Genomic DNA, 16,910 nt, shown 5'->3' on the forward strand with positions numbered 1-16,910 from the left:
AGCCCCAGCAGTTTGAGCATCCTATAGCCTACTGTATACAAGTGTACAGTACAATCCTCACGCACATCTTTGGTTGGCTCAGGAGAGATGCTGAAGGTACCTACCCCTCCCCCCCCCTCCCCACCGCCCCCCTTCACAACAAGGCTCCTCCCATAAGCCTGCGTGCTTGCTATTTGCGGAGAGAAGTTTGTTTAGTAGTTCTGTGCGTGTGTCCCCCCCCCCTATAGACCAGGTCTGAATGCCTTCAGAGTTCAGATTATTGTTCACCCACTCTGTGTACATGGATGGAACTTGAAGATGTGGTTTAACCTTATACATATAGCCTCTGTAAATCTCAGAGGTTATACGAGCTGCTCCTCTGCTTATAGGATTATAACTTATACCTGGCTTTTTTTTATTTTTTATATAATGAACCGAGTTGACGCAGATTCGGCGCTCTGTCTGTGTGAAGCAAGAAGACATTTTGCAACTTCATGTGCATTTGATATGTTTCTTATACATTTTTATATACATATTTTAAGTAGCATCGTTTCAAAGGAATTGGAGCTTTTGATGATTGCATGATAATTGATAATTAATGGTGTGTGACGTATACATAATGTAGGCCTACTGGACATAAACTTAAGACAATTACAATAAAATATGTTTTGGGTTATATTTCCGTTGTTGTCCATCTTCAGTAGTTCAGTTTGGATTGTGAAGAACTGAAGATACGAGTCTCCACGGTTCCTAATTCATTGAGTATATTTATTTAAGGGCAATGCAATGAGAGATAACGCTGGCCCATAATTGGGCGAGGGCGCTGGCCATGGTGCTGAATCATATATAGAAACATTGTTCTGCGGATCACAGATAAGGCGCAAATGTATAACAAATAAATGTTTTAATTCTCAATAAGAAATAATCACATAAAAAACACTGCACAGTTTCACGTCATCTTGATTTAATTATGTACATTATACACATATATACAGTTCGTTGCAAGTTCATATATTACAATTAATTATAGGCTATGCATTCCAGAACACATCATTCAAAATAAATAGACTATAGAATAACAGACAACAAAGACGCAGGTTTCAACTCAGTTCCATCTATTTTTATCTCTCTAAAAGTGTCATGTGACATATTGCATATTGTTTTTACTTTTTATTTATTTTTTAGCAGCACGACTCTGGCAGAGAATGACTATAGATTAATATTGAATGGCGAATACATTTCATTTGCTCAGTTTTTTGTTTGTTTTTTGTTTTTGTTTTTGTTAAAACACATTATAACACACAATCCCTGAATATGATATATGGAATCTGATTTTTGACACTACAACACATATTGATAACAACATACATTTATCTCCATAAATCCTTTCACCATACTCTCTCTCTCACACACACACGCAAATGCCAACGAACGCGCGCGTGTTCTATTAGCGCAAAACGCCATAGGCTATTTGGGATGACAGTGTGTCCACGGGAGTTAGTCTCCAGAGGCAGGGAATTGAACTTGAGTCCTCTCTTGTTACACAATCCTAATCAGATTATGCAAACGCGTGGATCAAAGCGGTATAACATTAAGGGGGGTGTAGCAAGTCGCTGTATGGGCACTTTAACACTTTCATTTTCGGCTGAAAGTTTAGTTTTAGTTTTAGTTTTAGTTTTTTAGTTTTTACGCATACTCTAAGTCCCCTCCCGACGACTCCTCCGAGAGGGACCTTTGCGCAAAGGTGCTCACGCCGTTCTCGTCCAGCGTCGTGCACAAGCCCTTCCGTCTCTTCTCCCTGTCCTCCATCTTCAGCGTGTCGTAGAGGCCCGTGGGGCCGTCCTCCAGCAGCATGTTGCGCTCCGAAAACGACGGCTTCATCTGCGACACGCTCTTGAGCAGCAACAGGGCCGGCGCGTAAAGCACGTTGGCTAGGCCCATGCCCAGGTTGAGCTGCACGAATCCGAGGTCGTGCACGATCTGGCCCGCCGCCACGGGGCCCAGCGCGTACGCCACGCAGTAGGAGATGTCCGCGATGGCGTACACGCTGCCGTACACGGACACGTGGCGTATGTCCACCAGGAAGGCCAGCGAGGGCAGCAGCGCCGTGTCCACCAGGGCGATGCCGAAGCAGATGCCGCACAGCGGGATCATGAGCTGGCCGAAGGTCTTGCAGGCCGGCACGGTGCACGAGCTGGCGCCGATGACCACCATGCCTATGGCGCCGTAGAACCACTGCAGGTGCGGGTACTTGGCCCCCAGTTTGACGGTGAGGTAGACCCCGAGGACGTGCGGGAAGAACGCGGGGAACCACGTCATGCCGATCTCCCACTGGCTGGAGCCCATGGTCTCCTCCATCCAGTTGGCGATGGTGGGCTCCAGGAAGGCCAGCGGGATGTTGCAGGTGGTCAGTGCCCCGGCCACCACCATGATGTACGGGTCCATCATCAGCTTGTATATGGGGGTCCCCACGGGCATGTTGGCCCTCTCCTGGTTGGAGAAGGGCTTCAGCACCAGCAGGCACAGCAGGCCGTCCGCCAGGCAGATGCACGCGAGCACGATGAAGGGCACCTGCTTTCCGGCGAACTCGTACAGGACGCCGCCGAACGGCGGCGCCACGAGGCTGCCGAACGAGATGAAGGCCAGCGCGATGCCCAGCGCCTTGCTCCGCTCGCCCTCCTCCGTGTACTTGTCCGCGATCAGCGCGATGCCCGCCGTGTCCGCGAACGCCGAGCCGAGCCCTTGCATGCTGCGCGCCAGGAACAGCGTCCAGTAGTTCTCGGCGAAGGCGAATATGACGGTGGAGAGGAACATGACGTTCAGGCCGATGAAGAGCGGGATTTCGTAGCCGATCCGGTCTATGAACGTGCCGCTCAGCGGGTTCACCAGGAGCTGCAGGATGGCCTTGGAGGCGAACAGCACTCCGATCTGTAGGTCGAAGTCCCCTTTGGTAACTTTGTGCACGGTGGCGTTGGAGTTGTTGTGTCGGTGCAGCGCGGCGATGTGGTCGGCCTCCAGCTGCAGCTCCACCAGGTAGTCGGGTATGATGGGCACGATGACCATATACAGCATGTTGTCCAACAGGAGCGCCACGCACACTATCACCAGGATAATCCTCCGCTGTCGGTCCGGGTTTTTGATGGCGGTGCCCAGTTGCTTAGTTCTTTCGCTCATCTGGGACAGTTTCATGGCGGCAGATTGGGCCAAATTAGAGGCTTGTTGTTGCGTCTCTGATGCGGTACCCCCCTGCTCCGGTTCCATGGTTTGTTTCTCCTCCGGTTCCATGTTTTTTTTCCCTTTTTTTTCTCCCCCTCGTCCCTTTTAATTCTTCTTCTCACTTGAAAATATAATCTCCCCCTCCAACTATTTTTTCCCCCGTGTCAAATAACGCTACAAAGGGTACATCTGTTGTTTATTTCCTCGGTTCCCTCGCTTCGGCACGCGCGGGGAGCCCTATAATGAGACGACTAAACTTTCACTTGCTTTACTTCTCCCCTGCGCCGTCCGTCATTGCGCGCACCACCACCACGTATCCACTCTCGTGACTTTCTTCTTGGACGCGTTCTATCGGCGCCGTCGCCCGCCTCATTGTCTCATATCCTGTCATTCGGGTGACGTGTTGTGTTGGAGTGCCCCCCCAAGACACCGCTCTCTTCTCTCAGTCTGTCGGTCCCAGACAGGGTGGGTATAACATGCAGGGTCTTCTCTTCACAGCCGGGGCTGGTGCGTCTTTTCCACGGCCCGCGCGGGTCTTCAGTCACCTGTAACGAGACAGGGGAGGAGGGCTATGTCATCATTTCGTCTAGAACCGTTTCTGTTGGAAAGGAATAGGCTACACACACTGCAGTTTGTTGACTCCCAAGGTGCCCCCCCCCATCCCCACCTCCCCATCCCCCCTCCCCCCAATATTCTTACGAGGGGCTGTCTGTGACGCACAGCCCTGCTGTTCTCTCCCCACCCGTCTTTTATGCTAATTAAATCTGCTATCCATCCAGAAGCCCCACTATGGTGTATCCCGTCCGCGGCCAACTGCTTCAAGTGGTAATAAAACAAAAAACAAATCAATAGATGGATTCGGTTTATTTAAATGTGCAGTTGTTAAGGTGCTAAATTATATTGTTTGTTTGTTTTCGCTTTTAGTTGAATGTGTGGGTTTTATTATGTTTGGTTTACGCACTGCCTGGCCATGAGCGCGACACTACAACATTTTACGCACATGCAGCGCAATTAACACAAAGCGCACTATGCATGCATGGATCTGTCCACTTTCAGCACCACGCTGGAGTGGACAGCTCCACCAGATAGGCTACGACAGTATGCAGCTTGACTGACGGTATATGGAAAGTATAACACCACACTGTCTGAAACAGTATAGTTGTCAACAATAATGTATATCTTGAGAATGTAAAATGAAACCAAATGGAGCTTTAAGGTTTCATTTTACACTCTCAATAGTTAGATCTAATAAGGGTTCACTTGGTTTTTGTCAAATACATTTTTATTAACAGGTTATAAAATTGGTACAGTATACTTTTACTTTTACAATGTGGTCTTTATCCAGGGAGCTGTTTACAATTGTCTTCTAAGAACACATTACAAGTAACACAAGTGCTTACTTATAGTTAATTAAACAGAGGACTGGAGTCAATTTGGTTATATTATTTTTAACACTAATTTGAAGCTGTCGAAATCTGATGTCATGGCCACGCACACCTTTTGGTATCGCCCACTTTTGGCCACACCCACAAAAAGGACCCCCCCCCCCCCCCCTCATGTAATTTGCCAGGCAGGCTCCACCACTGTGTCAGCCAACTTCTAATGCTTTTTTTCTCTTCATAATAAATGTCCTATATCTATAGTCTTAGCTTCTGTCCTCCTGTCCATAACTTTGCAGTTTCCTACTAAAATCATGGAGAACAGTTCAATACAACTATCAATTCAACTCAGATTCTCTAAACTTTGATTTATCATCGATCTGTCACAAAGTTGTTTTCCTCCTTCCACCTGCTAGGCTGCTACTCATCATGCCACCGAGGGTCTGTTATATACGACACGGTTGCAATGCTTTTGAGGAGGGAGTGCACTTCCATCTTTTGAGGAGGGAGTGCACTTCCATCTTTTGAGGAGGGAGTGCACTTCCATCTTTTGAGGAGGGAGTGCACTTCCATCTTGAGAATGTGACACGGCCTTTTGGATGCTTGTGCGGACAGTGCGGTTGTGTGATACTGCCACCTTTTGGTGCCGACTCGGCACTGCAGAGTATGAATGAGATATTCCAGGTATTCTAGTGGTATAAACTTTACTAAACTGTAATATATATTTTACTCAGTGTAATAACTGTAATTGAGTATAAATGTATAGCAAATTTAGTTTCGTTTTTCAACCTATATTTATATATAGCGTCTTTGTCGGGTGTAAGCCTAATAGCCTATATATATATATGTCCAAAACGGTTTAGTATAGGCCTATTCAACTGCCAAAATAGCAAAAGTAGCTGATCTACATGTTATGCTTTTGTGTGACGCTAGTATGATCAAGTAGGCTACAGAGTTAATAATTTACTGGGGAAAAAAACGCATAGCCAAATATGTCTTAAATGCTCATTGAAAGGTGGTACAATTTCTGTCCTATCGAGATCGAATGTGGACAGTTCAGAAACCTGCCTAGTGACATCATCGGTAGGCAATGGTATTATTATTAATATTATTGTTATTGTTATTGTTATTGTTATTGTTATTGTTATTATTATTATTATTATTATTATTATTATTATTATTATTATTATTATTATTATTATCCTAATGCAAGAGCAATATTCTATTTCAGCAATAACGTTCCGGGAAGAGAGTCTGCAGTTTATATTTTCTGGAACTCAGTTATATAATAACTGTTAAATCTGACTCCAGTTAAAAGGGCCACAGATGTGATTGCATTACGCAAACTGTATGATGAGTTCATTGAGATTTGAGATACAAGTAAGAATTAAGCCTAGATTCAATGGGAGTTGTATCCGACACGTATGGAAACGTATTGTGCCCAATTCTCATGAAAATGATACCGGAGGAAATCACATTAGGATTAGGGAACTTCACTCGTCAAACTGGCGGTGATGATGATGGTGATGATGGAAAGAACAATACGTTCAGTGTAAAAAACCTAATGTAATTTGTACAAAAAGAAGTGGAGAGCCGTGAGAGAACGGCCAATCTTACGCAAGGAACGCATGACCCCCCAGAGAGAGAATCAAGAGAGCGCTCAGACTGCATGGGAGAAGAACGGAAAAAAGGAAAAGCTACAGCGGCGGCGCGCTGCCTCCACAGCTGCATTCCATGCTGCGAGTTTCAGAGATGATTCAAAATGCATATTCTTCTGTAATGGTAATCACAAATCCAAGAACTGTACTGAACTGACTGTTGAACTAAGAAGAGAAACACTGAGGAAACAAGGCAGGTGTTTTGTATGTCTGGTATAGGCACATGGGCAGGCATGTCGCGCGTAATTGTATACGCAGGGCTTTCACTGTGAAGAGTGCGGGCGCAGACACCACAAAACAGTTTGCAATCAAACAGCCAGTCAATATACAGCGCATGATAGACGCGCCGACCACGGCAACGACAGACAGGCTGACCACAGTGTTGCAGATGCAGTTATTAGTGTAGCAAGCAACTCTGACAATAGCCTACAGTATTACTGCAGACAGCTACCATTTGGATAGATGCACCAACGCAAAGCCAAGTAGCCACGTGCCTATTAGATGGGGGTAGCACCCGCAGTTTCATTAAAGAGGATATTTCCAGAGCACTTAACCTGCCAGTTATAGGTAAAGAAACGTTGAATATGTATATGTGTTTGGTTCCAAAACACCCCAGAGAATTACCTGCAGGAAAGTGAAGGCTCGTTTGAGAAATATTAAGAACAATCAAAGCATTGATGTCCATTTATTGGAAACACACAACACTTCTATGATTAAAGCGCCAAACGGAAAGATAAGGAGGGACTTGGATTTTGGAAGCAAAAGGAATGCCCATAGCATATGTACCCATCAGGGATGGATGCATTGGAATTAGGAGTCCTAATTGGCGGAGACCAATATTGGAAAATGGTCACAGGAAAAATGGAGAGACTGAATGAAAAAGGACTAGTTGCAATTGAAAGTGTATGTGGATGGCTGGTGCACCACGCTAAATATCATAACTGAAGTTGTGGACATTGAAGTGATGCACATCAGCGTCGGAGAGGAACAGGCACTGTCAGATCAGTTACGCAACTTTTGGGAAATCGAACCCCTTGGAATCCACATGAAAGAAAAGCATTCTGAGAAGGAAGACATGGCAGTGTATCCCAAGCCGTGCATATCCACGGCTTACCAAGCCGTGCATGCCTATTCCCACTATAGGCTGAGGAAGAAATGCCACGACAGTTTTCAAATCAGCCTCGTGCTACAACAGGCCAAGTTGCGTCTCTCACACACTGACATACACACACACACACACACACACACACACACACACACACACACACACACACACACACACACACACACACACACACACACACACACACACACACACACACACACACACACCACACCACACCACACCACACCACACCACACCACACCACACCTGCACACCACACCACACCACACCACACCACACACACACACACACACACACACACACACACACACACACACACACACACACACACACACAAACAAACATGTTTAAATTACTCCTAAACATTTTGCCAAACATCACATACTCTCCTTTCCTCCTGGTGGAGAGTAGACCTGTGCCCAGAAGGGCACTTTTTCTAGTTAATTTCTGCAGCTCTTAGGGCCCATTTAACCATATAATGCATTTGGATGGCAAAAAAGGCAGATCTGCAAGTTCAGTGTCTTGAATAAGATGTGCTGTGAGTTTGCATATCTGCTATTTTCCAGCATAGGACCGTTGCACAGTGAAGTATAAACAAGCAATTAAGGACCTGAAGACTGAAGAGATTCCCTCTTTGTTTTGCACGCAGCCAACGAGGTATTTGTTGTTTGTTTTATGTCTGTATTTTACTTATGTGAAATGTTTGCATCTACATGCTGTGCATGTCATCTTATGTTAATTGTAACATCCTTGTTTTATTGTTTATGTTTAGTTTTCACGGTGGGTTTGGAGGATTTGAAGACACCTTCAAATAAATCAGTAGAGGAAGCCAATTGTGTCTCTCTGTGCTTGGAGGGAGTTACAGCCTTACTAGCCTATATACTCTTATAACACGTTAGTTATGATTTATTGTTGTTTATTTGCATCCCCATTAGCTACTACCTTAGTATAAGCTACTCTTCCTGGGGTCCTAGTTGTAGGCCTACTTGGACTTTAGGATAATTTGCACTGTTGAATTTATGACCAGATCTAAAGTCATAGGCAGGTCAGCACTGACATCTAGTGGCGACTGACTGCTTAAGCAACGCCCTTCACCTGCACAGCCACAGTGTAATTCCGAGCAACCTTATACATATTTTGTAAAAGGTGACAAAAAGCCATTTACTTTATATGCGGTAAAGTTTATCTCTGGGGAAAGGATTATTTTTAAGAAAGCATACCTGTAGGCCTAAGCCTACTCAATGAGGGTGTTTTTTTCTCCACGATTTACACAATGATCGATTTTCAATAGTTCTTAAAAAACAAAACGGGTTCCTTCTGTTAAACGGTCAAAGCTCTACATTGTGATACTAATCATTGATAGAGTGTTGTCGTTCAGTCACAGAGGTCTCCCTGTCTCTCCAGCTCTTTAATAAGCAGGAAATACATTACGCATTTGTGTATCTGCAGGCTGTCTTCTTACTTTGTGCCATCTCTTCCAGTTCTCTATCCTGATGGGATAGTCCATGAGCTGGACAAGTTTTCATTACGAAATAAGTGGGCAAAGCCATACCTACATTAAATTGTTTATAGGGTCAATATAAGTAAATCACAAATTCTATTTTCACCTGATGGATGAAAAGAAATTAAGAACTAGTGATCACAATGAAACTTCCCTAGTTGATTAATTTCATGAAGACAATCATGTATTGTATTACAAGATTTCTGAAATAGTATATTTAAATGTGCAAATTAAGCATTATATAGGAAAATATGCCCAATTTTCAGAATCAAACTCAGAATATTGGATAAAGCCATTCTTATTTCATTTGGTTAACATTTCAATGTCAAATGTTTGTTTGTGTTCTATGTATCATTGCATAATAAAAAATACTGTGAAAAGTTCTGTCTTCTTCGTAAGAAGTCTGGTTGTTCCTATGTGTCTAGTGTGTTGGTGGAGTGCCTAGTGCTTGTCACTGGTCACCGTCAACCTCCACCGCTGGCTAGCAGATTGCGAACGGGAGAGACGAGTGCATAAGCCTCTCTCTGCCAGTACATAGCCTCTCTAACAGCAAGCCCTATGTAGTGCGACAGACAGTAACAGGGTACAGTCCAGACCCTCGCTGAACTACCAGACACTTGGAGGAGGTTTGGTCCCCAGACATGTGGCACGCAGGCCCACCAGTGTGTGGACTTGCCCTGGTGCCCAATGCATGAACCAGCCCCAAACTGGACCTTCTGGACTGGCGGCAGAGATGCCACCACTCCAAAGTGGAAGTGAGACATGGGCCCTGAGGGTGGAGCATGAAGAGATGCTTAACAGAGCAGAGATGAGGATGATCAGATGGATGTGTGGTGTGTCACTGAGGGACAGAAAGACCAGTGCAGAGCTGAGACAGAGAATGGGAATGGAGGCCATAGTGGATGTGGTGAGCAGAGGCAGAATGCTATCGTACGGACACGTTGTAAGGAATGTAGTGAACGATTGGGTAAAGAAAGTAATGTCGATTAACTTAGAGGGGACAAGACCCAGTGGCCGGCCTAAGAAGACCTGGCAGACGTCCATGTTGGCTGACATGAAAGCGCTCGGCATCGACCTTGAGGTGGCCACTGGCCATGGACTGTTCCCGGTGGTAGAAAGCCATATAGAGACCCAACCCAATCCAACCCAGCGGTGCCTGGAAAGCGAACTTCAAACCGATGATGATGTGAGCAGGCATAAAATAAACACTTTGGTGGCCAAATTCCATTATCATTATTATTATTACCCTTTTATACACCAAGTCAAAATCAACTGATGGTTTGCTTCATATGACACAAAGAGTTTGAAGGTCCAAATGTTCAGTTTATCAAGTAAGATTTTTTACTTTCAAATTGGGAAAGACTTATTTTCAAATTATTCAATTTGTGTGCAGAATTTAGCCGTAAAAAGCCATTTAAGCAATCTATGAAAGTATTGAATAAGTAAAATAACTATTCCGATCAATTACCCATACTTGAATTATGCAGAAAGGTGTGCTTATAGGTCTCTACACAATAATGGCTCAAAAGTGATTATATTTTTGTTGTGACAATGTGTGTGTGTGGAAATATAAGGGTCCACATATTCAATTCATGATATCAACCACTAAGCTATGTGTCTTCAATGGCTATGATGCCAAACTGGTTAAGATGCCAAACTGTGAAGTAGAGATGCACAGCAAGTTAAAAAAAAATCACACCAGCTTCGCCCACCAATTTGATTCTATAGCTATGGCCCTGGCTTATGTTGTCACACTATAATTGTGTATCTGATTGTATCTCTACAGTTACAAGACTTACAATACAAACACATGTTACCGCTCATATTAAAGCTTAGAATGGTGAGCAGTTTTCTATAGCCTTTAGGGACATGTTGGTTCTCAGCACACACTTCCAAAATGGGGATATTTACAAGCCTTATTTAAAATTGTGTGTGTGTGCCATTTAATCATATATGGAAGTTTTGTGGAAGCAAAATAACCATTCCAATCAATTCCCCATATTTGAGTTATGCAGAAAAATGGTTTAATTGTACAGCTAATCAAAATTTCAAACAATTTGCCCACCCATTTTGTAATTAACGTGCAAATTAGGGGGGTCTGGCTCATGAACTAGGAGGGATAATCATAACATTGAACATCTGTTTAATAAAGAACTGGAGAGAGACTCCTGTAACTAAACAAACACTAGAGTTGTTCCGATACCGATAGGCCTACTAATTATCGGTTACTCGGGCCGATATATACCACCCTCAAGTACTCGTACTCGGAACCGGCCCCGATACTTTGACCCGAGTACCAAAACATCCAATTGACACTATAGGCTGAGCGAATGCAACGGGAGCAAGTCTGACCCAACACTGCAGCAAATCGCCAGGGCAGGGCACCAACCAGCACATCAGGAGCAATTAGGGGTTCAGTGTCTTGCTCAAGGACACTTCGACCCCAACTCTGGGGGAGCCTGGGTTCGAGCTGGCAGCCTTGCGGTTCCCATCCAGCCACTCTACCCCTGAGCCACCGCTGCCACCTCCGCACCCTATCTTTAATTATGCAGTAGAGATCCACACGACTTTTATTACTTTATGAGCTCATTATTACATTATGATGAGTTTGTATTACATTTAAATTATTACATTAGAGCCGTTATTACATTACGAGTTGCTACAACCTCCTGTTGGATTGTTTCATGTCCTACTTTGACCAGTAGATGTCCTCATATAGCCACAATTGATGTATCTTACTCAGGGACAAAAATGAGAATGGTTCCGCTGTTGGCATCATTTTATGGAATTGATTGATTGAAATATTTATTAACAGTTTGCAGAATTACAGTACAATTCAAGCACAACTCAATACAAAGACAAAACTGAGTGGACGACCCAATAAAGCATTACACTTGTTTACAAGATGGTCCACTTTGAATTCATCAAAACAAAACAGTGGTTGATTGATTAATTAACAGATTGGAGAATTACAGTACATTTCAAGCACAACTCAATGCAAAACTGTTAACTGTGGACGACACCATTAAGCATTACACTTTTTTAGTGGGCCCACCATGTTCAATTCATAACAATCAATTAGAGACTACACATATACTCTTCTATATAGCTAAAAACAGGAAATCATCATAGATTCACAAACCTTTTCACGTCAAGGACCCCCAAATTGACACTAATTAGCCAATTAGTGTCAATTAATTAAGTGTCATATCTTTTCAAATTAGCCCATTTGAAAAGATATGCCAGGGACCCCCATAAGAAGATTTTTACGGGTCTAGCAGTGATTCTCAACCATTTTCATTTCAAGGACCCCCAGGTTTGACCTGAATTAGGCTGCAGTCCCCCATTTAATGGCATTTATATCTCTGATCCCAATTTATATTGTAAAATCAAAGTTAATTTAACTCAGAGTACAAATGGTACCAAATGGACCCTAACGGGTCAATTTGGTGGCGATTCAGATTTTACGGGGGCCAGTTTCGAATTGCAGCCGTCCGTAGGTGCCCTTTGAGAGCTGCAGTCCTTTCAACTTTAATGATACATTTAATTACAGGAGGCATGTATGCCTCCTGTAATTAAATGGGGCTAATATCAACCTTATGGTGATATTACCACCTTGTGTACAAAAAACCACTTCAACAACAGTAGGCTACGAAGAAACACAAGCGGTGATTGTGCATTTGTGCAGACTCTGCAGCACAGATTCCAAGTGCGTATAGTATTACGGAATTTGTATTTTGGAATTTGTATTTTGGAATTTGCAATAAAATACAAAAAAACTAAAGGCTTTAAGATTACTATTAGTGAGCCTGTGAGAGCCTATAGATAGTGTAGTGGACGAATAACACTCATGACAGACGAGGTTCCATGTTCAAATCCCACCAGTCCTCACTTTCAGTCAGTGTATTATAAATAATCAACTTTATAACTGTTGTCTTGGTGTTGATTTAAAATTTTAGACCTAGGTTATGTACTACCTGTGCCTTATTTTTGCCATCACAAACTTTCATTTTCAATAAAAAACTAAAATCTACAATTCAAGTTGCACAAAGTCATAGTGACATCTTTCCAACTACCTCACTGAGCAGTGAGCACATAACTGAGCAGGGAGCCATAACCAACGGGACGTCCATACGACGTCAAACAGACGTCAAACAGACCTCTCTCTAAACACCAACCCCATATCTGAGCACATAACCAACGGGACGTCCATACAACGTCCATACGACGTCAAACAGACCCTCTCTCTAAACACCAACCCCAAATCGTACACGACGTCCAGGTCGCCGTCCCAGCCAGACGTCCATACGACGTCCGCACAACGTCGTCGAATGACGTCGATACGACCTGACAAACGACGACTTGATAATAATAAATAATTACTTTATTACTTGACTCAAGAAAGCCTAATTAATGGCTTGTTTCCGTTGGAGACAGTCCTTCATACTCAATTCATCGAAACATAAATTATATACATACAGTACAGCGATACTGTAGTCGTATTTTTTTATTTATTAAAAAACAACAATGAAAATAATTAAATTTAAAATAAATTTAAATAAAAGGAAACAAAACAATATCTCATACAAAATATTTCCTTTCGTGTTTTATTCTTTTTGTATTATTGTTTTTTTGTATAGCTATATTGTGCTCCACCTGTAGATGTCACCAAAAACATCAAGTTTCAACCAGTGGTCTGGGGACCACCAGTGGTCCTTGAGGGGTTCCAGGTGGTCCCCAGCTAAATGATGGACAGTTGGTAACCAAATGGTCCTTTATTGGATATCTTGAGAGAGCAAAATGAATGGATCTGTGGGGCTGTGGGCCTATTTGGTTTCATTTTACGCTCTCTAGAGTTAAATTATTGCTAAACATCTGTCACATTACTTAATTTAGGCTACAAGAAGTCTACACAATTGGAGAATGTAGAATACCGTAATTGTTATTTTAATCAAGGTTTGCCTGTTATCTCTCCTAATTGTACAAATACAGAATGGAATTGTGTACAAATTATCCAACGACAAAAAAAATATTCTTTAGTTTTGGGTCTGAGAGGCTACCTAAATCCCATAAAATGTTGCTCAAATGCAGAATAAATAATGGGCCATGATATGAAGGGTTGAAAACCACTGCTCTACTGAGTCCAGTGTTTTTTGGCAGCAAATTTTAGTTTTAGTCACAGTCTCTTGAATAGTTTTCACTTAGTTTTAGTCACATTTTTGTCACCCGGAATGTTTTAGTTTTAGTCGACTAAATGTCATTAGACTTTAGTCGACTAAATCTACAGTTGATTTAGTCGACTAAGATGTATTTTGAAGGGCTTTGATGCCGTTGAAATGACTGATTTTACTCTTGCTGAATATGAAATAGCCGACCTACAAGCTCACAACACGTCGCAGCGCAACGCGTTGTGAGCTTGTATAGATCTGCTATTTTCAGCATGCAACCAAGTGTAAAATTGGTTGGGTAACCACCTGTCAGTGGGGAGTGTTGGCTGGGAGGAGGAGTATTTTAAAAGCCCCCCTTTAAAAAATAAAATACATGCATACATGCATACATACATACATACATACATACATAGCTGCGAGTATAGTTTAATGAATTGAAACAAAGCAGCTTTCTAAAGAGCAGTGATGCAAAAAATTCCACATTAATCCAGATTATAGTGGAATGACTAATCCTTTCAAAATACGGCTTCTTCCATTCAAGGTATGTGTATAATTTTATAGTCACCGTATGCAAAAGATATGGCTTTGAAATGTGTCATTGTTGTTACAACTTTATTTGTTGCAGACTACACTGGTGTGGTGACCAAAGCAGGTTCAATTCACCGAAAAGCCTCTTCTCAGCTCTGGTCAGTGAAGACTACATCAGTGTGCGTGTGCGTGCGTGTGTGCGTATGTGTGTGTGTGTGTGTGTGTGTGTGTGTGTGTGTGTGTGTGTGTGTGTGTGTGTGTGTGTGTGCACGCATGTGGTTCGTACATACGTATGTGCGTTAGGTCTCACAGAGGGGTGGGGGTTACTTAATCTGCTTCACATCTGACGCAGAGGATCATTAAATGGAGTGAAAGTAAGAATAGAAAGTGTGGCAGAGGCTGAACGCCTGGCTGACATTTCACCTCCTTTCTTCTCTGCTCCCTGGCTGAGGCCATTTGTGACCAGATTTGATTGAGAGCCTGAATGCCATCGTGCAACCTCCAGCATTTCACCAGAGGAAAAACTGAATTGATTTATATTTGATCCAAAATGAGTTAATGGCACAGCAGGCAGACTCTTCACATACTAGAGCATGTCTGACATAAATATAAGAGCTGAAATCGACATGTAAATATGAAATAAATGCTTAAACATGTACTGTTGCTAGGTATAATGTTAGAGTCCACATAAGTGAATTAACCTTTCAAGCCTGTTTTCTCAACTTGCGGTTTTCTGCAAGACATTACTCTATAAGCCATATCTCCAAAACTGGTGGGTCAAACTGAACAACCAATATGTCAATTTGAAGCTATAATTCCCTGCGAAACAGTCCCTCAGTCAAATTTGGCCACATTTCACCTCCATTCTTCACCTCTGCTCCCTGATGCCGGGCCTTCTGTTGGTCGTGACATCCCTTTTGACGTTTGTTTCTTCGCTTTGTAGTATTCCATGAGAGTGGGCCTTAGTCCTACTCCTCCTCCCAGCCCAAATCACACCTTGGAAAGTATGAGTGTCTATTTCAAACAAAGTGTATAATTAGTTAAATTGGAAAAAGGGTCTTCGTTAAGACCTCCATATTATTATGGTCAATGCCTGTGTGAAAAGTGGGAGTGATTGGTGCAGGCAGTGAGGAGCTACGGCAGTCACAGTGACACACAGACAGACACACATTCAGACAGACATTGATTGAATTATGATATGATGATGATGATATGATGATGATGATGATGATTTTGTCCATTCTGAAAAATACATGCGACAGGGTGTCTGCACTGTAGGCTTAAGGCAAATCAGATTTAACTTTAAAATTATTTAATATTGTGAGCTTGCCATATTTCCATCTATAAGGCCAAACCTCAATGAACAAGGACATTGTGATTCATGATGATGAAGTTACAAAACGAGGCTTCGTTCACAAAATGTGAAGAAAACATATCGAACAGATTATCACAGGTGAATAAATAAGTCAGTGGTTAATACTCAACTGACATCAGGCCATATTGCTTTATCTTGGAACAAACAATACACCTTGTTCAAAACAATGAAAATAGGCCTAATTAAAAAAAAATATTGGTATGTGACAGGCGGCAGATACATTACATTACCCCATTCTGAACGGGAACCCCTTTGTGTTTTAAGCATTATGTTATACTTTAGCTATTTTAAAAAATAAGCTCATAACACGGCACCCGTGCTACGAGCTTGTAGATCTGCTATTTTTGTAAATCTTTGAATACATGCTTCCACAGAGAAAGTTTTCAATTCAAATATTTTTGCTTCTGGGGGGTTCCTGGAACTACATATTTTCAGATGGGGGTCAGTGGCCAATTACATATATTTCTGGGGGACCTTGACAAGAAAATGTTTGAGAATCACTGACATATATAGAAACATCGGCTTTTCAGAAAACTGTCAGGATTTATAAGACATTTGTAGAATCGTCGTCAGGTCTAAATGGGTTAAGTAGTATAGAAATAGAGGAATGGAAGCGCTGCAGGGATCTGTTAGTGGCTCTTAGATGGGTGCTCTTTGGTGATACAGGTAAAACCATGTAGACCAAGTTGTACTGCTTGTCAAAGTGTGAATTGCAGAAAAGAATCCAAGGCACTCCGTCTTTGGTGAAAAATTAAATAGTTTATTTGATGATGAGCAAGGCAAATAAATAACAGGACCTACGCGTTTCGACCAAAAGGTCTTCATCAGGGTCTATCTGCCAGCTTGGCTGATTAGTCACCCTTAAATACAACAAGGGTTAAGTAGTACCCATAGGGGGGTACCAAGCGGGTTGCGTAGTACCCAGGATTTCCACGGTTTCCTTCTGACTTTTTTTTTGTTGCCATCGAGCTACTAGAGCC

General features: G+C 42.6%; 1 protein-coding gene across 1 annotated transcript; it reads right to left on the bottom strand.

The window, feature by feature from the left end:
- Positions 1-1,665: 1,665 nt before the first annotated feature.
- On the bottom strand, positions 1,666-3,240 carry slc18a3a (solute carrier family 18 member 3a; the record flags this gene model as incomplete). The annotated part of the gene is made up of 1 exon (XM_083774230.1): positions 1,666-3,240. One exon carries the CDS (start codon positions 3,238-3,240, stop codon positions 1,666-1,668), a length of 1,575 nt encoding a protein of 524 aa, XP_083630356.1.
- Between the last annotated feature and the right edge of the window lie 13,670 nt (positions 3,241-16,910).

Source organism: Protomyctophum parallelum, assembly GCF_964188405.1.
Source record: "Protomyctophum parallelum genome assembly, chromosome: 10".
Taxonomy (NCBI): domain Eukaryota; kingdom Metazoa; phylum Chordata; class Actinopteri; order Myctophiformes; family Myctophidae; genus Protomyctophum; species Protomyctophum parallelum.